General features: G+C 37.0%; 1 protein-coding gene across 1 annotated transcript in view; it reads right to left on the bottom strand.

Annotated features, from left to right (window-relative positions):
* Positions 1 to 1,210: 1,210 nt before the first annotated feature.
* Positions 1,211 to 24,741, bottom strand: part of MEGF9 (multiple EGF like domains 9) — a 115,512-nt gene continuing 91,981 nt past the window's right edge. Inside the window, exons 3-6 of the mRNA XM_023223680.2 lie at positions 23,307 to 23,446; positions 13,235 to 13,375; positions 8,685 to 8,954; positions 1,211 to 6,244 (exon numbers count right to left, since the gene is read on the bottom strand). Coding sequence (XP_023079448.1) covers positions 5,793 to 6,244; positions 8,685 to 8,954; positions 13,235 to 13,375; positions 23,307 to 23,446 — 1,003 coding nt within the window. The 3' untranslated portion in view covers positions 1,211 to 5,792. The remainder of the gene's footprint in view (positions 6,245 to 8,684; positions 8,955 to 13,234; positions 13,376 to 23,306; positions 23,447 to 24,741) is intronic.

Genomic DNA, 24,741 nt, shown 5'->3' with positions numbered 1-24,741 from the left:
AATCTACTTATTATTAATACAAACAAGCAGCACATTGTGAATTTAACATTGTCTGATGGCTTTCATTTTGTACATAGAAGTACTAGAAAGCCTGTACAATTACCACAATAATTTCTCATAAAATTGCCTTGAAAGACTAACTTATAGGTAAAACTACAATTTTAACATTGATTTAGATAGAATGTTGATTTTCAGCCTGTCAATTAACACTCCTAATGCTATCATCTCATGAAAAACATTGTTTTTAATTCAGCTTAACTTTTAAAATATAAGTAAGCACACTGTTACTTTGAAGTTACTGACTTAATTATAATGGAGCATGTGTAATTTTAAAAAACATAGGTGTCTTATACGCCTATGGAAAATGAATACAACTAGTTTTGATAATGTAACCTTGCAAATGTCTTTACTTGTTTGTATATATATGTACTTTCTCTTGAAAATGTAATTTGTTTAGATTTCTGCCATGCTTATTCTTTTCCCTTAATAACCAATTCATATACATCACAGAACCACATGTATAAACATAAGGTGTTATTATAAAGTAATAAAACCTGTTTTTTTGTATGGCTAGAAAAGAAAGAAAATGTAAGAGTTTAAAAATGTAAATGTCAACCAACTGAAGTTGAACAAAACAATTTAAGTTTATAAAGCTCTCAGCACAAAGAAGTGCCTGACTTGTTTTTTCTTTTTCTTTTCAAATAAAGGAATCTCTCAGATGGCATCCCATTAAACACCATCTAGCTTTGTCAAAATACAGGTTCTTCAAGAGTAGCTTAAAATATTAAAAAGATGTACTCTTATTACAAGTTACCTAATAAATCTGTAGAATATGGTTTCTCTTCAGATTTCTACCAAAGAAAGGAAATTCTTTATATGTGTGACAAAGAAATCCAAAGTGAGCAAGTTTTCTCTGTAAAATCCAATGAATCTCAGAGGGAATAGGCAAAAGCACAAACAAAAATGTATGTTAATATATTTTCTTCTCAGGTTTTGTTTTGTTTTCCTCTAAGAGAAGGAATCTTCTTCATGGATTTTTTTTCCCCCAAGTAGAAAACATTCTTTAAGTGAACTTAAACAAAATGCATGGCCAATAAATGAAGGGTTCAAAGATTTTTATGAAGTGGGCTGAAAATAAATGATCCTTGGCATATATTTGAAGACATCAAACAACTTTGACCACAAAAAAAGTAAACAACAAATCTACAATAGGTACAAATTATATACATTTATTTTTAATAATTTTAAATAACACTCTTGTATAAATTCTTTCATATATTCAAATCATACACAAATTTAGAAATGCATGATGAAGCCTAGTACAGCATATGTATGAGACACGTTTTTAAAGTTTGTGTTAGAATTTTAGTGACATAAATACAAGTTTAACGTTTCAGAAACATTCTCTAATTGCTCGGGCTATAATTTAATGTATTATAGAGTGCTTATGCCTAGCATTACAACTTGACTTTAAATCATTTAGCTTTTGGACTAACTTAGATCTGAAGCCCTGGGCTCACTTTCTAGGGCTGCTGCTGCAGTTACTGCATATGCATAAGTAACAAGAAAGATTCCCATATTGCCTTTGAGCAAACATCATTCAACCACTGACATTTTAATGATCCATAACCTTTGGTCCGTTTGATATTATTTGACTTCTTCAGATGTATGAGTGTATTCTTCCTGCCTTTCCCTTTGGCATAGACACTGGCTCAGGGTTAAACAGAAAAATGCACTAACCTTCCCTTACTCCCCCACACACACCAAATTCATTTAAGCTCCCAAACTCCTTACTATCAAGAAGAGTATAACAGACCAAAGGTTCTTTGTGGATGAAGCCAGAAATGCTTTTCTTGCTGTAATAGGTTACACTGGGTTGCCTTTTACTTCTCTGAACTTTTTGTCAGAGACCTTGCCTTGAGATGTGGAAATTCAATTCCTACCCACCTAGCCCAAAATATCGGAAGCAGGTATGTTCATTTTAAGTGGTGTTACGTTCACCAAGCATCCTAAAAAGTGTAGGATAAAAGTGAATGATCTAATAACCCTGTTCTAATCAAAGCTGTCAAGAGGATTCTCTACTCCCAAAACAGCACTTAAAGGGCTAACGATCCTGATGGCACTCAGCTGACCAAAATAAACTAGTAGGTCAGTGAGTATTGCTTTAATGGTCAATTTACCTGGGAATATTGGCGCTAGAGAATAGTGATATAATTTGAGGTGTCTACAAATGTTGTCTAAAAAACCTCTCTCCTCTCATCCCATGTTTTGTCTGTTCTCTACTCTTTAAATCTAGGTATCACTGGGAAGAGTAATGCACTAGGCCCACAGGACCTTAGTGTTAATATAAATGAGCTTTAGTTTTCAAGTGTCATTTTTTTCTCTGTAACTGCAGAAATTCTATTAATAAAAGAACCCTGGGGGACAGAGGGTAGAGGGAATGAGAGGGGAGTAAGGGAGGACAAGGACATACTTAACACTACCTAGGGCACCTAACCATCAGAAATGCATAGGCGTTGACTAAAATGAATTAATGAAGATAAAAGCATCGCTTAATGGCAGTATCTGTAATTTCCAAATAAGATTCACATCAGTGCTATCGTATTTAAAAATAAACACATTTCCAATCCTTACACAAACATTCTCCCAATATTAGGCTTCCTTTTTGTTTTCCTTTTTTTTTGAGATGCTGTCTTGCTCTGTCGCCCAGGCTGGAGTGAAATGGCACCGTCTCGGCTCACTGCAACTTCTGCCTCCCGGGTTCAAGTGCTTCTCCTGCCTCAGCCTCCCGAGTAGCTGAGACTACAGGCACGTACCACCACACCCAGCTAATTTTTGTATTTTTAGTAGAGACGGGGTTTCACCATGTTGACCAGGCTGGTCTCGAACTCCTGACCTCATGATCCACCCGCCTCAGCCTACCAAAGTGCTGGGATCACAGGCGTGAGCCACCACACCCGGCCCAATATTAGGCTTTCTGAAGGACAGATGGTATCCTGCTGCTGGATGCCACAGTTTATGGGGCTCATGCCTTTAGAGGAAAGAACATTGTGCAGTGCATCCCATACTAGTTTCCTAGACTGATTTCAGTGGTAGATCACTTCGTGATTGGTTTATATTTTAAAGCAAATTATTTCCAGAAGCAAAAAGCTGGAGACATTAGAGGATATTATTTAAAACAAATGTTAAGACTTTTTTTCCCATTGAGAAAAATTATAACCATAACCTAGGAGCCATTAAGAAATATTTAAAGGTAAACTTCCTTTGTGATTCAATTTTTCAATACTTTTTAAGGTCTGTTTCAAGGAATTTCTACATGGTCAAAATCCTCTTAGACTCCAACAAACCTCCTTTCTCTATTGGTTTAACTTCTGTTTAATAAATGTTCACTTCTCACTACCTTTAATCCTGACCTTTTTGGGGGGGGGGGGGGGCGGTGTAACTGGGAGAAAGTCAGGTATGCCATTTTGCACAATTTCTTTGAATTGTGCAGTCTGTACACACATATGCAGCAACTGCTAGGGAAAGCAAGTTTTCCCTCCCTGCGTGAAAGATGAGTTCACCTTAATGAAGCACAAAACTAGCAGTTTTGTTTTCTAATCACTAACACTAGCTTCAGATAGTAAATCTTCCTGTGTTCATTTCGCTAAGTGCTTCATGGTTGTATGGCCCTGGATTGCTCCTGATATTTAAAAAAAATAAAAAACATCCACAAGTAGAACTCTTCCTCCTAGCTTTCTTGTGTCCATGGCTAGGCAATTTCTGCATATAGTTGAAAAAAACATGTGCTTTAGAGTTAGGAGCCCTGATTCCAAGCCTAATAATGACATACATTGTATAGCCTTGAACAAGACATTTAGCTCCTCTGTGCCTCGGTCTTTTCATCTATAAAATGGGGAGAACAATTACTTCCTCAGGGAGCTATGGTGTGGAAGAGAGGACACACATATGGAAAAGTGCTTTGCAAACTACAAAGGGCTATAGAAAAACTAAATAATTTTCATATAATGTAATATAATGTAACCTCTATTCTTCTGAGCAATGGCCAAATATGCAAAGAACATCATCTCCAAACCCTGAGAACAACTTAGGGGTCTCCTATAAAGGGATGACCAAGTTCTAGGTTTTTCTCTAGGGAAGTTAGGCAAAGGGGTCAGCTTGGATTTCCTAGGTCTAATCTAATAAGTTTTTATTTTTCTTCTAACCACTTCACAGTTCACTGTTCCTCCTAATAAGTTATATTTGACTTCTGACCACCTTTCCCACCCACCTTGCTTAACCCAAAATGTCAATATCATAATAAATGAGAGCAACAGTAGTTAGCCTCTAGGAAAAAAACTGCATCAAAAAGCAACAACTAACTATATACCCATCTACAAAGCTACCCACTAATCAGACAGGAAGACGATGGGAGAACTACAGCACTGCAGGGAGATGGCACATACCTCATGGCAAATGAGTGACAGGCTATGTTCACATGTAGGAGATTTTTTATTTGGGGTGAGGGAGAGATTATAAATATTTCACAGGCATGAAAACTACAGATCCCAAGTAATATGATGGCTTTTCTCTTGGAACCAAAATATTTCTATCCTTTGGAAGACTATCTTTTACATTCAAGAAAAACATTTTTTAATGAGGATATGTTTTATATTAATCTATGTAAAATATATAGGGTAGCTAGTGTCTACTTAATGTTTTTGGAGAATGCATCCTATGTCCCAGCTTAATGATTATTGACTTCAAAATCTATTGCTTGAATCATAGTAAGTCAAAGAGCATATAACTCTACTTTTAGACTGAGAAAGGAAAGAAAGATTAGAAACATTCGACCTCTTATAAATTTCAGCAATGTCCTCAAGAGGGACTAAAAATGACTGATGCTCACCAGAGTCCCAGCTCTAGCAATATTGCCATCTATTTTACAGTATTTTAAGCAATCCCCATATTCTTTTTACAACACCATTAACTGCTGTACAAATAAATTCCAGATGATAAAATATGACATGATTTTTTTTACAAATAGATACAAATACAATGTTGACCAGATATGCTACATTAACTATGTACACCTTATTTCTTTAGAGGCAGGAATATTCCTTACTTTTAGACAATTAATCATTTACACTGAGACCCTGAGGAGGACCATCAGCCTCCTGCTCCCCAATGCTGCCTTCCTCCATTAGAAGCTTATCCTGTGCTTTCATCTCATCACTGAGCAAGAATCCTAGGAGGAAAAAACCAAGCCCTTCTGAAGATCATGGGACTTTTCTATCCCTATTCTAGAAACTATCAAGATTATTTATTGTGATACAGCCTAGAAACCAGCTTTTCCTCAATGATGTCCTTTTGTATAGTAAAATGAATATAATCCCTGACACTGTTTTTAAAAAAATGTTTCAGGAATGGAGATTAAGTCTTCCAGCAGTCTTTTCCCCCTCCACATCCATCATCTTGTTACCACTGGCTTGGTGAACACTTCCCCAGGAGTCTATCTGGAGGTCAAAGTGGTTTTGGGCTGCACTATGGGGTTCAGCCTTTCCATACTCCCACGTGGTTTGGTACAAAAATATACTTTACTTCCAGTCCTAATGACAGTGAACGCTTCAGATCTTCATGGGAAAACTAAGAGCAATAGATAGGCTAAGCGCACTACAAATTTGTACCTGAAAATTTCAGATGCACTATTTGCCTTTGCTTTCTCAGCAAACTCTAGCCAGGCTTTGTCTGGCCCAAGGGCTGATGCTTATGAGCACTGTGGTTTAACAATTCAGGAGAATATTTCTAGCTCCTTAGGCTTTGTAGTTATGTATGGGCGTCGTCAGGGTCAGTTGCCCATTGGGAGCCACTTCATTGCCATCATCTTCCAACAATCCCGAAACATCTGCATTGGGAATGCTGTCATGGTAGCTGCTGAAACTGATATTGTCTTCTTTCAGCTCGATGGTCCAAAAGGGGGCATTGAGTTTCCGGTTTTGGTACTCACGGTACATATATACAGCCCCCACAAATCCCATTAGCAGCACCACAACAATGATGATGACTGTCAAAATGATGATGTTAAACTGGGTCCATGATACATCAGCTAAAGCTGAAGTGCTGTTTTCAGAAGTGCTTACTGAAAAGACAGTCTGTAGGGTTGTAGGGGTAAAAGTACTATTTATAACAGGGGTGGGCACTGATGTGGTCAAAGAGGCATTGGAAACCAAAATGGTAGAACCTTCAGGTGTTGGAACAATAACTTCTGAAAATAAAAACAGAGAATGAAATGTAAAAGACAAAATTATCTAGTTTTGAGAAACAATAAAAGAAATACACATGGGAGTGAATGTTGATGTAGGATGTTGACATGATATTCTGCTTTAAGATAATGCAAGTTAAAAATAATTTTTAAAGAAATATAGTGATAAGGGTAAGAATCAGGGTCTATAAAGCTAGATTATTACATCTATGGCTATTTTCCAATATGTATAATATCTACATTAAAATCTTTGAGTTGGGTGTGGTGGCTCACACCTGTAATCCCAGCACGTTAGGAGGCCGAGGTGGATGGATCACGAGTTCAGGAGTTCAAGACCAGCCTGGCCAACATGGTGAAACTCTGTCTCTACTGAAAATACAAAAATTAGCCGGGCGTGGTGGCAGGCACCTGTAATCCCAGCTATTTGAGAAGCTGAGGCAGAGAATTGTTTGAATCCGGGAGGCGGAGGTTGCAGTGAGCTGAGATTGTGCCACTGCACTCCAGCCTGGGTGACAGAGCAAGACTCTGTCTCAAAAAAAAAAAAAAAAAAAAAAAAAAAAAAAAATTGGGAAAATTCCAGTGGAGTTTTCCATTCTTATTTACTCTTAGATAAAATCATACAAATTCCTGCAAAGGCAGTAAATTTGTCACTACTGAGTTCTAAATCACATAGTTAAAAGTTATAGGTGTATATGGCAATCATTTGAACAAAAATAAGTCTAACAAGTCTGATGGCATTTCATAAAGGTAAAATAATTATCTGCAAAGGAGGTGTAGGCAAAACTGTACCTCGAGTTATGTCTGAAAAACAAATGTTAAATGTCCGAGGCTGACGTCAGCCAAGAGAGAAAACAGCTTTCCTTAATTCCACGTGTAGGAATTCTTCCTTTGTGTAGATCACAACTACTTTATAATTTAGGTACTATACTTTGTATGTCTAATGGCAGCATAGTTTGGTGGAAGGACTAAAGGCTTTGGAATCAAATAGAAGTGTGTGGCTATAGATAAGTAAATTTTTTTAAAGCTCAATTTCCTTATCTGTAAAATGTGAATAACATCAACTTTGCAGAGTTCTTGGGAAGGATTAAATGAAATAATGTACCACACGCATTATCACATTTAATGCTTGGCATATAGCAGGTACTCAATAAAATTATTACTATTATTATTATAATTCTTCACCACAAAAGCCATATCAACTTATTCTAAAAAGAAGCAAAGTTTATACATATTACTTAATAGCTAATAAGAAAAATCATCAGTCCTGTCAGTTAACTATGGACAAAGTGTGCCTCTCAAATAGGTAACAGAACTGAGTAGTGGGATCTCTAGCTAGTAATAGGGTTCAATCTGAATCTTTTTGTCTTAATCACAACAGTATCAAGATATCAAGAAAATGGCAGAAAGATGACACTTGCCACACACCAACTGCTCATGAGCCTCGTGTTCAGAATGTTAGAATATCAAAGAGTGGTTTGTAGAACAGCATGGTCCAATCTCTCTGTGACCTAATAAACCCTCAATATCCCTAACTCATCCTGAATTTATAATCATTCATTTTTAAAATTAATCTTTACTGAGCTTTCCTGTAAGAAATATTTTGCCAGCCGGGCGCGGTGGCTCAAGCCTGTAATCCCAGCACTTTGGGAGGCCGAGACGGGCGGATCACGAGGTCAGGAGATCGAGACCATCCTGGCTAACACGGTGAAACCCCGTCTCTACTAAAAAATACAAAAAACTAGCCGGGCGAGGTGGCGGGCGCCTGTAGTCCCAGCTACTCGGGAGGCTGAGGCAGGAGAATGGTGTAAACCCGGGAGGTGGAGCTTGCAGTGAGGTGACATCCGGCCACTGCACTCCAGCCTGGGTGACAGAGCGAGACTCCGTCTCAAAAAAAAAAAAAAAAAAAAAATATTTTGCCATGTGAATAAGTTTGCTTTTAAAAATCAAAAGGAATATTATTATTTCTATTATTTCCTCCTTTGTACATGGGGGAAACTTAAGCCCAAAGTTAGGACAGATGCTAAAATGAACTCCAGCTTCTCAGCTGGAACTTCTAACCAGATTAGATGTCCCTACTTCAAAAGACCTTTGATGATCCCTCAAAGTGATGAGAATAAAGGAAGCAAAGAATAAAAGAAATGATAGGATTCTTAAATTATTAACATAAAAATAAAAATAGATGAAGAGAAAAATGTGAGAACATTTTGTCTCACTCTCGCAACGACTTTGTCTTGGTCCTCAAATTTCTGGAGTTGACTGTGGAGTGTCAGAAGAGCAGCAGGAATGGAAGGAAACCTCTTTAGGCAAATATCTATCAAAATCTATTTCCAGAAACTCCTCTGGTAGGGTTGGAAGGTTTTACAAAGCCTTCCATTTTTCACTGCTGAAATTTTCACTGCTAGGTTTAGATATCAAATTTACAATCACTTAGATGAAGTTTTACCTTTCTTGATGCAATTTCCCTCGAGGTCTTGAACATAACCTTCTAGGCAGTTCTCACACCAAAACCCAGTGGTGTTATGGAGGCAGTTGATGCACTCACCACTCTCTGGCTTACAAATCTTTGGAGTTTTAACTGGGTCCACATGGCCATGACATTGGCACTTTCTACAGATGCTGTCAAAATTGTAATAGCCATTTTCACATTTATTGCAGTTCGGGCCCATGTAACCATCTTTACACTGGTCACATTCAGGTTCCAATTCACTCGATTCTAAAAGAGAGAATGCCAAAATAGTTTAGGGCAGTCGGAAGCTACAATTAAAAATGCAAAACAACAACTAGTCCTTAGAAAGATTTATAACCCCAGAACTTTGGAGGCCAAGTGGAAGGATCGCTTGAGCCCAGGAGTCTGAGACCAGCCTGGGCAACATAGTGAGACCCTGTCTCTAATTTTTAAAAAAAGTTTTATAAACCTTCCCTACTGTCTCCTCTCTGGAGACATATAATAATCTCTATTAATTAATTAAACTAAAAATCTATAATCTATTTACTAATTTTCCAGCTTATTGTAGGAATGATGGGGCCATTCAGAGAACCTATTCAGGTAGAGAGCAAAATAAACAGGCTTACAAAAGGAGTCTGACTGATTATGATGGGTTGGCACTCTCATAACTGTGTTATTCCCTTCTTTTTATAGATGACAGATTGGATAAAATATTGTTTTAACAAAAACTTCCTCCATCCCTCCCATACTTAAATGTTGGTACTCTGCAGACTTCTACTCTTGGTTTCTTTCTCTTCTCTGCTCATTTTCCATGGGTGGACTCATCCACTGACATCATCAACAATTCCAACATGTGTATCTCTAGTCTACATCTCTGTCCTAAATTCCAAACTATATACTAACTTCCTGTACACCTGGATCCACAAACAGCTCAAACTTAACATGTACAACACTGTCCTCAGTATCTTCCCTTCCTGAGTCCTGTCTTCCTCCAATGTTCCCTATATCTCAGTGAATGGTACCAACATCTACCCACTTGCATAAGCCAAAACACTGAGAATCATCTCTCAATCCTCCTTCTCCCTATGTCCCTTCTAAGCAGTTATCAATTCATATCAATTGTACCTGATTAAAGTCTTTCCAATCCACGGATGTCTCTTTTCATTCCCACTGGAGTGATCTCAGATTAAGCCTTCATCATTTCTCACCTAAATTATTGTAGCTACTTCCTCATGGTTCTTTTTATCACAATGCACCCCTACATTCACTTTGAACTTCAAAGTAAATAAGAACATGTTACTTCTCTAGAGAAATCTCTTCAATGGCTCCCTGACTCCTTCAGGATTAAGTGAAAATCTAACAGAATTTTTAGTACCTTTCATAATCTGACCTCTGCCTACTTCTCTCAACTTTTCTCTCTTCACTTCACACTCCACTACCCCCTAAGGTTCAGGCACATTAAATGGCTTAAGAGAACTCCCAAAAACTGCCTGCTTTCTTTTCTCTGAGATTTTGTACATACTGCTTTCTCTGCACGGGACATCCTCTTGTCTCTCTATTTCTAGTTCAGTTAGCAAATTCAATCTATAGAAATTAACTCAGATATTACTTCTTCTCAGAAGCACAAAAGTTTTCCTTGATTTCCTCAGTTTGGGATAGGGTTAGTCTATGCTTAACTGTAACACATGTCATTTGAAATTGTAATTACCTAATTACTTGTGTGTTTCTCCCATTAAACTATGAGCTACTTGACATTTTTCTGTCTTTATCACTAATGTTTAGCACAGTGCCTAAAACACAGCATGTGTTCAATATATAAGTAATTTCACCTTAGGCAGTAGGAGCATAACAACTCATACCTATCTGCTTCTTTTTTATTCTTCATAGGATTTCAATTCTGGATTCTTCATTATATGTAATAAATAATTTTTAATAATGAACAAATCATCTTTTAAATCTGCTAGATAGATCTTTTCTTAGAATTTACTATTATAATTACACTAACAGGATCACCCTGTTATCTAAACACAGACTAATGTTATTGTAGCAGGAATACTTTACAGTGGTCATGGAACTTGTTGCAATGAATCATATTTCTGATGCTCTTTATGAAAAATAAATTCCTTTCATCTTTCACTTTTAAAAATGGCTTTGAGATATAATTTATATACTGTAACATTCAACCATTAAAAGCATACAATTCAATGGTTTGTATATTCCCAGAGTGTGCAATTGATAAAGAATTCTAACTTACCACTTACAATCCTAGTTGGTAGTGTGACCTCAAGTAAGTTACTAAACTCTGAGCCTCAGCTTTCCATATTTCAAATAAGGGAATTAAACCAGAAATACTTAGGTTACTTTTAGCAATAAAAGGTGACAGCTGAATTATTCATAACCCATGCAAACAACAATATACAGGAAAAAAATAATTAGTGAAAAGGCATATACTCCTTGTTCTCAATGAAGTTATAGCTTACAACAGTACCATATTTTACAGCATTTTTGTACTTCAACAACTATAGCAACAATAACTAATTAAAGAATTCCTGACGAAATAGATTGAAGGACTGAAATTAAGGTTTGTGAAAGTCTTTCATGCCTGTCACGGGCAGACCAACTGGACCTCAAACATGACATTCAATGTGCCTGCCTCATGTTTCACTCCTTCTGCCTTATACTTTGTTTCTGACATTCCTAAGTAGTTTCTTGATCAAATCGGCTGTTTTAAGATTTCTGTACCATTGTTCCTATTGATCTTTTTATCTGAAATGTCCTTCCTTCTCCTGTCTACCTGCTAAATGCAGACTCCCATTACAAGACTCAGCTTTTATGTCATATCCTCTCTGAAGCTATTGCTGATATTCCCCCACTCCAGGTAAAGTAATTATTCCCTCTTGGTGCATCCACTGTACATAAATACATGATATTGCACTGCAGTACGAGAGTTTGAGGGAGAGGATAATTTCCTACTGGGAGATACAGAAAAGTCTTTATGAAGCAGGTAACATTTGAACTGGGCCTTGCTGGGAAGGTCACCAAAAAGCAAGCAAAAAATTAAACTACAAAATAGAAAAAATATTTATAAATCACATATCTGTTACGGGACTTGTATCTAGAACATATAAAGAATTATTTCAACTCAATGATAACAAGATAAGTAATCCAAACTTTAAATGGGCAAAGGATCTGAACAGACATTTCTCTAAATATATAAATGACCAATAAGCACATAACTAGCCATCAGGAACACGCAACTTAAAATCACAGTGGAATATCACTTCATATCTACTAGAATGGCTATAATTATATAAAGGCAGATAGTAAGTGTTGGTGAAGCTGTGGAAAATTTGGAACCTACATACAGGGTTGGTAAGAATGAGAATGTAAAATAGTGTACTCATTTTGGAAAACAGCCTGACAGTTCCTCAAATGGATAAACACAGTTACTACATGACCCAGGAATTCCACTCCTAGGTATATACTGAAGATAAATGAAAATGTATGTACACACAAAAACGTGTATACAATTGTTCACAGCAGCATTATTTGTAATAGCCAGAAATTGGAAACAACACGAATGTCTATCAATTGAAGATAAATGAAATGGGGTATAACACAATAAAATATTATTTAGTAACAAAACGGAATGAAGGATTGGACATGTTATAACATGAATGAACTGAAAATACTATGCTAAGTGAAAAAAGCCAGACACACAAGGCCATATATATTGTATGACTTCATTTATATGAAATGTTCAGAATGGGCAAATCCATAGAGCAGAAAAAGAGGTTAGTGGTTGCCTAAGGCCAGACAAAAAGGGAGTAATTGCTAATGATTATAGGATTGTTTCTTAGGTCCTTTTGATGGGGGAGGTGATGAAAACTTCTAAAATTGATTGTGGTCATTGTTGCACAACTTTGAGACTATGTACTAAAAAAACTGAATTTTGCGTCTTAAATAAATTGTATGAAATGTGAATTATAGCTCAAGAAAGCTATTATTTAAACAGACAGGGAGAAAGAAAGGAAGGGAGGAAAGAATTCAAACCAGCACCACCCAGCTAAGCTGCTTCGAAAGTCCTAGTGAAAATATGTGAAATAATGAATGCTTATTGTTTTAAGTCACTAAATTTTAAGGTAATTGGTTATTTAGCAATAGATAACTAATATATACATTAGTATTAAATGATTCAACTATATTTATTAGATTGCCATATAGACACAATTAGTCAACATTATTTGGTATCTAGGAGGAACTAATTAGTAAATATTACCTTTAAATAGGTGAGCAAAAGTTGCTCAGTCTTGAAGTTCCTGTATTAACTCATTGTGCAGGTTTTTAGACACTTTAAGTCTCATTCACATATATATATTTGGATTAGATTATAAATTCCTGGAAAGGAAAACTTTTGCTGTTTTTTTAACTCCCTTTCACCTATGGCATCCAGAACTTTATTCATCAATGCAACTTACACCTATTGATAACTGATTCACTGATTTTTTTTTCCCCCTCTAAAATGAAGAGTTAGAGAAAAGCCTTACTTATAGAGCAGCTGCCTGTAGATGTCACTGCTGAACAAGGGCAGCGAAGACATTCTTTAGTGGCATCAGGACTCTGATAAAATCCTTCTTTACACTCTTCACAGTGATTTCCTTTGCTATTCTGGCAGTTTAAACAAGCACCTAAAAGAAGCAAATTAATTTTAAAAGTTAAAGATTTACCTTGAAAGCCCAATAACTTTCAAAAATCATGCCTGCAACAAAAAGATCATAAGAAAAAGAAAAACTAATAGGGGTTGATAGAGTTAATTTCTACCCCACCTGATTTCTATACTGCCCATGCCTATGAATTGTGTCCCCTACTGGTTTGTAAACTCCTTAGGAAAAGGTGGGATACAGGATTAGTGGCTCAGGAAACCCTTGCTGGTTGATATGATTACATACCAAAAGTAGGCCAACTATACACCAAGGAAAAAATAAAAACAATCCAAATACATATTAATAGAAGAAACTGTGGCATTTTCATAAGTGAACTAATCATACATGCATGAACATAAATCTCTTTTTTGAGAGATGGGGCCTCCCAAGTGGCTGGGACTATAGGAGCATGCCATTACACCTGGCTAATTTTTAAATTATTTGTAGAAACAGGATTTCACTGTGTTGCCCAGGCTGATATTGAACTCCCAGCCTCCAATGCTTCTCCTGCATCAGCCTCCCAAAGTTTTGGGATTACAGGCGTGAGCCATTAGATTAGCCACCCAGCTTAAATCTTATAAAGAATGTAGGCTGAAAAGCAAATTGGAGAATAACACATACAGAAAGAGAATACTTATTAAAATTTAAAAACCACACTAAGCACGCTAAGCAAATGGATACTAACCAGATGGACATAAATATGAGGTAAAAATTCAAATGTGGATTTCCAGGGTATAGGGGAATTTTATACTCCACTTGTCTCTGTGGAGGGAGCGGGGTAAGACAGGACTAGGGAGGAAAAGAGGACCTCAACTTTATTTGAAATTTTCTATTTCAAAGATGTAACTATATACATATATGTATAAATATGAAGTAAAATGTCAAAATGTTAATCTTTATTATTAATAATTCTGGGTGTGAGTGCACGGGTATTTGCTATATTATTCTCCGTAGCTTTATATATTTAAAATTTTAAAGTAAAAATAAAAACAATTAATAAAGAAAAAAAAAGCAGCAAATTTAGGTTTTGTAATAATACTCCCTTGGCACTCTATGAATAAGGATGTTCTACAGACATGGAAGCAGCATAACATCTGAAAACAGGAAATGAGAAAGTGTAGCATAATTTACATTCCTGGCCGGGCGCGGTGGCTCAAGCCTGTAATCCCAGCACTTTGGGAGGCCGAGACGGGTGGATCACGAGGTCAGGAGATCAAGACCATCCTGGCTAAAACGGTGAAACCCCGTCTCTACTAAACAAATACAAAAAAACTAGCCGGGCGATGTGGCGGGCGCCTGTAGTCCCAGTTACTCAGGAGGCTGAGGCAGGAGAATGGCGTAAACCCGGGAGGCGGAGCTTGCAGTGAGCTGAGATCCGGCCACTGCACTCCAGCCGGGGCTACAGAGCGAGACTCCGTCTTAAAAAAAAAAAAAAAAAAAAAAATTTACATTCCTTCCTTATGGGGCCACCAAGATTCAAAGGGACACTTAGAACTACTACTATGGAAATTAGTGAGTAAACTCAACATAGAGATCTAGGAAGATAATGACATTTTACAAAGTAAACTAACTACAGTTCAATGCTAAAACTATTCATAAAGTCTTGATTTTATGAATAGTTTTTCCTTACTAGTAGAAATATTTTTAAAAAGGGAGAGAGAATAAGGCTGTGGAATAAAATGGTCTCACAACTGAAGCAAAACTTGAAAAAAACAAAATAATGAAAATGTCATCAACCTACATGTTAAAAATCTCAATTTTTTTTTTTTTTTTTTTTTTTTTTTGAGACGGAGCTCACTCTGTGGCTCAGGTTAGAGTGCAGTGGCATGATTTCTGCTCACCGCTCACTGCAACCTCTGCCTTCAGGTTCAAGTGATTCTCCTGCCTCAACTTCCCGAGTACCTGGGATTACAGGAGCGTGTCACCACGCCCGGCTAATTTTTGTATTTTAGTAGAGACAGGGTTTCACTATGTTGGCCAGGCTGGTCTTGAGCTTCTGACCTCAAGTGATGCGCCCATGTAGGCCTCCCTAAGGGTAAATCTCAATTCCTAACTGACTACAGCAAAATTCCCCCAAACTTCATGAATTTATTGTGAAAGACATCTTCAAAAGTTTGTTATATGAACACTTAACATTAAATCAAACTTGTATGTAAATATCATTGCTTTCAATCATGTAATTTTAAAGGCCTGATAGTGTTGATGATTTTTTCCCACATATAACAAAGTAGTATATACTCATGCTGTGAAGACACTTTAGGTACTGGCTTCTTTCCGGATCTTCCTATATCATGATCTCTCTTTAGCTATGTATCTTTGTGACAATAAAAACAGCTGAAAAATACATACTAGGAAACTGGAGTTTTGCTCTAAAAATAAAACAATTTTAAAAGTTAAATTGTTCCTCAGGTTGGACACGTCAAAACCTGCATTATGTGTGAAATCTGTCTACCTAACTCTCCCCCTATTAAAAATGTTCAATACAAAGAATTTTTAAGAGAAAAAGTTCTGATAAAGTGCTAAGCTTTAATATAAAAATACCTGGAAAAAAAAAAAGCTAACAGTTGTGTAATAAAATTTGCATGTTCAGGGTAAGATGCAGTCCAATAGTAAGTCCTTTGTGCATAACTGATGTGATAAGAAAAGGTCATGTTGCTACCCTTTATATATATATATATATATATTAAGGGTATATATATATATATGCCGGGCGTGGTGGCTCATGCCTGTAATCCCAGCACTTTGGGAGGCCAAGGCAGGCGGATCACCTGAGGTCAGGAGTTCGAGACCAGCCTGACCAACATGGTGAAACCCTGTCTGTATTAAAAATGCAAAATTAGTCAGGTGTGGTGGTGCATGCCTGTAATCCCAGTTACTCAGAAGGATGAAACAGGAGAATCACTTGAACCTGGAAAGCAGAGGTTGCAATGAGCTGAGATTGCACAATTGCACTCCAGCCTGGGCAACAGAGTGAAACTCCTTCTCAAAAAAAAAAAAAAAAAAAATATATATATATATATATATATATATGTCACATACTTGTAACACTTGTAACACTTTACTCCTACAGTGCTACTGGGCTTACATGCTTATTATTTTGAGTCTTTTTACTATTCTAAATAAGACTCCACATGTCTGTGACTACCACAATATAATTCTACTCTCTTAAGCCATTTATACCAGAATATTTTTTCCAGAAGAATTTTTTATTTGTTTCTTTTTTGCCATACCCTGCAATGAGAAATCAATGAGTAAAAAAAAAACCTTACATGGTAAACAATGCTATCTCAAAAGTAAAAATGAAAGCAAGTATAAGTATAAAATTTAGCCCAACACAGTGGCTCAAACCTATAATCCAGCACTTTGGGATGTCAACGCAGGTAGATCGCTTGAGCCCCGGAGTTTGGGACCAGCCCAGGCAACAGGGAAAAACCTTGTCTCTACAAAAAATACAAAAATTAGCTGGATGTGGTGGTGCATGCCTGTAGTCCCAGCTACTCGGGAGGCTGAGGTGGGAGGATCGCTTGAGTCTGGAAGGTTGAGGCTGTAGTGAGCTATGATCATGCCACTGCACTCCAGCCTGGGAAACAGAGTGAGACCCTGTCTCAGAAGAAAAAAAAATAAATTAAAAAAAGGATAAAATTCATTGATTCTTAAATATTCATCACTGTTTACATTGCTTTACGGTGCATGTACTTTAAGTACAACTATAGAGAAAGAAAACTAATAAAGATAGGCCAGCCATAAATAACCAAAGTGTTAACAATAGTTGTGAGAGGCAATAGCCCTTTCAGTGTTTTCCCCTTCTAGTCTTCAAATTATCTCTAGTATACATGCATCACTTTTATTTTTTGTTATCTTGATTTTTCTTATTGTAAAATAACACACTGTAAAACATATCACAAACACATTGTAAAATATTTCAAGAATTCAAGCAATTTGAAACACTTCATATATATATTTAAGACTTATTTATTTTTACAATAAAAATAAAGACCATAACATTTAAAACCTATATACGGTAGAAACTAATGATGTGAATTTGCTTTTTTAATAGCTTACAACTCCTCTGTGAGAGGCAACGTAGCATTTCAAAAATGGTATGGGATTTAATGTCAAATTTGTGTTCCATTTCCAGCTGAACTTCTCACAAACTATGTTACCTCAAGCAAATAGCTTCTCTGATTTTCACTTTTCTAATCTGTAAAATGGGATAATAATTCTTTGGCTAATGATTTAATATAATGTGAGCATTTCAAAGGGTGAAAGACTACTGCATAGGACAAAATGTTTTCTCTTTATGTCTTAATTTCCTCATCTGTAAATTTTAAAAGCTGAACTAGATGAAATCTAAGGTTTCCTTTAAATCTAAAATCTAAGGGTCTTTCTTTTATGATAAATGATATATAAAAATAAGCTGAAGTTTAACATTGTTCATTGTGCTCTGCCTGGCACCCCCAAAATATAACAATACTGCCCTAAAACTCACATTCTCATTGCTGAAAGATGGCCAAAGCATGGATCAAAAGAAAAAGGAATGTTTCCTGAAGATGATTTTTTTCATGCTCCTTGACTAAGCATCTCAAAAATCTTTGTAGAGATAACCAAGAAAATAACTAGTCAAAGAAAGGAATGTAGGGCTCCTTTCCAGCCAAATTCAGGGACAAAACATTGAAAACATACCTGCAAAAATTGTTACCTGCAAAAAGACCTTTCCTTATTCCTTTATTTATTTTACCATTTCATCATTTATATATAAACCTGTCGGAAATACAGTAATGTGCTTTGTTGTAGGAAGAAATGCCTTACTCTCTTTATAGAACAAAAGGCAAGCTTCAACCTGTCAAACTGAAAGGAGTCCACTATGGAGCCCAGCTTAACAAGGGAGAGAGTAATAGGGCATAAGGTCAGAGAGAAACGCAGGACCCAGAAAATGTAAAACCAGATAGGCCATGGAGAGATGTTTGAATTTTGTTTATTCCAAAAGGGATGAGAACCCATTGGAGGGTTTAAGCATGAAAATGACATGATCTGGTTTTACATTTTAAAAAGATTGCTCTGGTTGTTATATGGAGGCTAACTGTGGTGGGGTGGGGATCAGGTAAGAGGGAGAGAAGAGAGGAGGCTGAAAGACCAGATGAGACTGCGCCAAAGTAGTTCAAAGGGATGACAGTGGCTTGGGCAAGGATGATGCAATAAAAGTCATGAGCAGTGGTCAGATTCAGAGCATGTTTTGAAGATAGGGCTGATGGAATATACTGATAAGCTGGATATTTGCAGTAAGAAAAAGGAGAAAAATCAAATATGACTACGAGGCTTTGGGACTCAGTAACTTGGTGAAATGGATAGAGCAGGCTTAATTTATAAAGTTGAAAAAAAAGTTGTTTTGCATGTGTTAGGTTTATAATGCCAGTTAAAACATTCAAGTGAAGATGTCAAGTGGATATTTGACTGTTGGATATTTGAGTGTGGAGATCAAGGGAGAAATGTAAATCTGATAATAAGCACATCTATAGATGGCATTTAAATTAAATCCAGGGTTGGCCGGGCGCGGTGGCTCAAGCCTGTAATCCCAGCACTTTGGGAGGCCGAGGCGGGCGGATCACAAGGTCAGGAGATCGAGACCACGGTGAAACCCCGTCTCTACTAAAAAAAATACAAAAAATAAGCCGGGTGCGGTGGCGGGGGCCTGTAGTCCCAGCTACTCAGGAGGCTGAGCCAGGAGAATGGCGTGAACCTGGGAGGCAGGGCTTGCAGTGAGCCAAGATCGTGCCACTGCACTCCAGCCTGGGCGACAGAGCAAGACTCCGTCTCAAAAAAAAATTAAATCCAGGGTTAAGGGAGAAAATGAGCTAAAACAAACAAACAAATACAAATTAAATCCAGGGGATTGAATGAGACCACTTAGGAAGAAAGTTTAAATGGCAAAGACAAACGTGACAAGCTCAGAGCCCTGAGGCACTCCAATGCTTGTAGCTGAACTGAGGAAGATGTAGTAGGACTAATAAGAAGGAAAAGCTGGTTAGGTAGCACAAAAACCAGGAAAGCATGATACCCAAAGTAAGGATCACTGGGGAGTAGATTAGTCAACTCAATCAAGCTACTCAGGTCAAGTTACTCATCATAGGACACTATGAATACATAAAGGTACACTGGATTTTCAAAGGAAGTATATTATATGAACATAAAGTTCCAGTTTAAAAAATAATATCCCCCCACCTCCATTTTAAGGGAAACGTGCTTAATAAAGAAAATCTGGAAAAATACAGGAGTAGAAAGGGGTAAAAAATAATCTTAGGAAATCTCTCATTAAGATTTTTAGGCTGGGCTCCGTGGCTCAAGCCTGTAATCCCAGGACTTTGGGAGGCCGAGATGGGTGAATCACCTAAGGTCAGGAGTTCAAGACCAACCTGGCCACCATGGTGAAACCCCATGTCTACTAAAAATACAAAAATTAGCCAGGCATGTGATGGTGGGCGCCTGTAATCCCAGCTACTTGGGAGGCTGAAGCAGGAGAATCGCTTGAACCTGGGAGGCAGAGGTTGCAGCGAGCCAAGATCGTGCCATGCACTCTAGCCTGAATGACAGAGCAAGACTCAGTCTCAAAAGAAGAAAACAAAACAAAACAAAACAAAAAAACCCACAGATTTTTAGTACTTCTCTTTGTAATCTTTCGTCATTTACAGGGGTTTGGCTTTTGTTTTTTAACTAGTCTAATTATATGGCATATGTCATTTTATACCTTGCTTCTTTCACTTTCTCATATTGCTATATATCATTCTTTAAAACACTTCATCAGCCAGGCACAGTGGCTCATACCTGTAATCCCATCACTTTAGGAGGCCAAGGCAGGCGGATCACCTGAGGTCAGGAGTTTGAGACCAGCCTGCCCAACATGGCAAAACCCTGTCTCTACTAAAAATACAAAAAAAATTAGCTGGGCATGATGGTGGGCACCTGTAATCCCAGCTACTCAGGAGGCTGAGGCAGGAGAATCACTTGAACCCAGGAGGCGGAGGTTGCAGTGAGCCAAGATTGTGTCATGCACTCCAGCCTAAGTGACAGAGCAACTGTACTCCAGCCTGGACAACAAGAGTGAAACTCCGTCTCAGAAAAAAAAAACAAAATAAAACATTTTATCGAGAATGTAATAACAGTTACCATTTACTGATTACTTGTGATGCGTCAGACACTATATGAAGGCTGTACTAATGTATTGCATTTAATCTTCACAACAACCCACTAGGCAGTTACTGCTATTATATCAAATTTATAGGTGAAGAAACAGATTAAGTAACTTGCCCAATGTAAGGTCAACATTTGGTTTTCTGTGATTTTAATAACATACTGCCTAGATAACAGTATTTATTTCATACCCTACTGTGAGAAATCGGGTTGTCTAACTTTTTAAAATTGTAACTACCACTTTGGTGAGCATCTTTGAACATAAGCTTCTTACGAATTTAGAATTCTTTCCTTAGAATAGATTCCTGGAAATAGAATTACCGGATCAAAGAAGAATTTTTAAGATTTCTAATACTTACTATCAAATTGCTTTCCAAAATGTTTATCCAAATATATTTTACCACAAAAAAAAGAGTACTTTGAAAATCTACTTCAATCTAAAACAGAAGGAATAGAAAAACAGTAGAGGGGGTGAAAATAGGACTGTAAAAACTTAGTAAGTGGCCACCAGAGGGCAACCTTATCACAGCACTGTTGAAAATAAAGACACTTGACAAGAGTGGTTTTATATAAAGCTTGTAATTTTAAATAAAGTATTTACACTCCTTCATGTTGGATTCCACTTTTATTATAATTCCAAACAAAGAAACCATTTATTTCTCTCACTACTAGCTGCTTTTGGAAACCATAACCATGAAAAATAATTATTTTGCCTTAAATTATCTCCAGATCAAGGACAGGTCAGCACTTACATGACAGCAAAGAGAGTGGCCTCATTGCTGTAAGAAAAATTAAAACTGAGAATCAGCAATGTAGACTGCTTTTTGGTACAGTAAAAGATCTAGGGAGTAATTTTAATCAGCTCAGTATAATGAAGTATTCCTGTTGTTACCCAGTATTGAAAATCATTTTTCTTAGGCCGGGCGTGGTGGCTCAAGCCTGTAATCCCAGCACTTTGGGAGGCCGAGACGGGCGGATCACAAGGTCAGGAGATCGAGACCATCCTGCCTAACCCGGTGAAACTCCATCTCTACCAAAAATACAAAAAACTAGCTGGGCGAGGTGGCGGGCGCCTGTAGTCCCCGCTACTCGGGAGGCTGAGGCAGGAGAATGGCGTAAACCCAGGAGGCGGAGCTTGCAGTGAGCTGAGATCCGGCCACTGCACTCCAGCCTGGGAGACAGAGCAAGACTCCGTCTCAAAAAAAAAAGAAAATCATTTTTCCTCTATATATCTTTCCACTCATTTGTTCATTTATTTGATCAAAATTTAGTGAGTGGTTACTATATGCTAAAGCTCCATGCTAGAGATTGTGTATACAATGGTGAAAAAAAAACTCTTCTTGCCCTCATGAGTGAGCCATATGTGACTCAGAACCACAAATAAATATACAATTACAAACTGTGAAAAGTGCTATGAAAAAAATACAAGTATATGTGAGAACATATAATAGGGACATTACCATTAAGCCTAAAGCATCAGGAAATGCTTCCTGATGAAGTGGCCTTTAATTGATGATCTGAGGGAAGAATATGATTTAATAAGGCAGAGAGGTCAAGGATGGAGGTACAGGTGGATTAGAAAAACCATTCTTGGCAGAGGAAAGATCATTTATGAGATCCCTGGAAGCAGGGAACATGACTTGTTTTAGAAATCAGTGTGACTGGATCACAGATGTAAAGAAAAAGAATGCCAGAAGATAAAACTGGCAAATAGGCAGGGACAAGATCACATAAAAGTGATCTTGTCTTTATTCAGTATACAAAAGGATAAACAGTTACTTTCAATGATGGTGTTTGCCTAACCCACAACCTATAAAAGAACCAGAGAGGGCTCCCCTTTCATCAATTAGGCAGATATAATGAGAGAATTACTTCAATCCAATCGGAAGTTGAGGCGGCCTGAGGGTGGACTATAATTTTAGTATGAGTTAATCAACTTCTGATTCCTTACTATTTCTTGGTCATGACCCTCTAAAGCTTTTGATTGACAGCCTAGCAAGCTTGTGTCTCCTTGGCCCTAAAAGACTGTGAGAGATTTGTATCGGCCTTTGGTAATTTGAGCCTAGGTCCCAATGCATGCACCTTCAGAGTCTGAGAACATCTTGAGGGGGAGATAATTGAACATCATAGCAGGCCCTCTCTTTCTAAAGGGATTTTGTCTCCTCAGCACAAGACTGAAAGAGAAAGAGATTTTTTTCTACCTTTCTGGCCCAGCCTTCCATCTTCTGCATGGTCAGCTAATATCCTGTGGAAAAGCTGGCCTTGTGTTTAGGGATCCCCTTATTTCCAACCATTATGCAAGCCTTAAATGACTGCCAAAAACATTTCTTGTATCTCTTTCCTAAAGAAGAATTCCTTTGCTTGGATCTAGCTCATTCTTTGCCTATGCTCGGAATCAGCAAATGTCCCCTGGAAAGACAATGGCTGGTGATCATCAGTTTACCTAGGAAGAGTTCCAACCTTTCTGAAATTGTAGTTCCTATAGTTCTCCTTGCCTCCATAGGTGTGTGTATACATATATATATATATATATATTTTTTTTTTTTTTGAAATTTACGTACTTTTTCAAGTTTGTTGTAGCAGGAGTTTGGCTTGCTGTGATCTATTACATCCTACTTAGAAGATAAAGGCCCTTCCAAACTATTTCAGAAGAATCAACCTATAGCTGAAAGATTTCCAAATGAAAAGAACAGTGGAATAATTACATGACAAAGTTAAGGAAAGTATGTACCTGTGAGGGCATCACAACTGGCAGACCGATTATTGCACTGGCAGGGCAAGCAGCCATTCTTACTAAAGCCATAATATCCATCTTGGCATCGGTCACATGTAGAACCAATGACACCCACTTTGCACTGGCATTTCCCAGAACTGCAAATAAAAGCAAAGACAATGAATAAAAGTAAATCAGTTTAAAAGTTGTATTGCCTAACATCCCAGAAGGGAAAGAAAGCCCAGCTCATGTAAATCATATATACTTACCATATCTCAAAGCCTTGTGTCCAAAGAAATCACCTTTAAAATTCTGTATTGCTATTAAAAGCTGCCTAGTGTATTGCATAATGCCATTTCTTAGCTAACAAATAATTTTACAGAAAATTTAAAATGGAGGTATTTGAAAGCAGGAGTAATAATTATGATGATGATCATGATAAAAACAATGAGCTATCACTTATTGAGGGCTTATGTAAATAAATATATTTTTTCTCTAATCCTCAAGGTAGTTCTACTTGGTGAGGGTCATAATACTTATTTTACTACTGAGAGAATTCAGATAAAGTTATTGTCCTCAGCTAGTAAGTCAAGTCTATTCACACAAAGCCAGACTTTTCCCTACCATACTCCTAAGATTGACTCTAAATTGGTACAAGAAATTTGTCTGCCAAATAACTTGATATTCCTTAGGTATCAAGCTTCATTCTGTAGATCCAAAGCATTACAGTTCACCATCTATATAGGTCCTGACTCCAGTGATGGTGTTTATGTTCTGTCCAGAATAAATCTTGGTCTCTTTTCTCACTGCAAGTAAATTTCAGGTCTTTAACAAAAGCTGAGAAATCTTATTGCTTAAAGAGAAGCTGCAGCCTAACAAAGTCAAAGGTTCTCAGAGATATAAGCTCAAATATTTTGATGTTTAAAGCTTAATTAAAATTTGTACTGATCATAGTATAGATGTTTTTAAAAATGCAATAAAAATTTGCATTATCTAATTTACACTATCAAACATAAATCTATGAATCTTATTTAGCAAAGAAAAAAGAAAAGAAGCCACACACATACACACAGTCTTACACAAGAATATCCCAAGGCACTTAAAGATCTAGCAAATAAAATCTGTATTCATAAAAAATAAAATTCAGGAATATTTTATGACTCAATAAGAAGGAACCAGTCAATCGAAGCCCCTCTACACTATCAGAAAATTATGAAGAACATAATGTACCTTTCGAAGAATGGCTTATAACACTTCATCATTTCCAAGGCTTTTAAAATGTTAATCAAAATATGCTTACTCCTCATTCCTCTAAATACATTTATTCAGTATACAAAAGGATAAACAGTTACTTTCAATGATGGTGTTTGCCTAACCCACAACCTATAAGAAAAAGGTATTCCTTTTGAACACAAAATCATTTAATAATATTGTGTAACCATAATATAGCCAA

Source organism: Piliocolobus tephrosceles, chromosome 14 (genome assembly GCF_002776525.5).
Source record: "Piliocolobus tephrosceles isolate RC106 chromosome 14, ASM277652v3, whole genome shotgun sequence".
NCBI classification, from domain to species: Eukaryota; Metazoa; Chordata; class Mammalia; order Primates; family Cercopithecidae; genus Piliocolobus; species Piliocolobus tephrosceles.
Note: the sequence above shows the minus strand (reverse complement) of the source record. Positions and strands in the feature narration are given on the sequence as shown.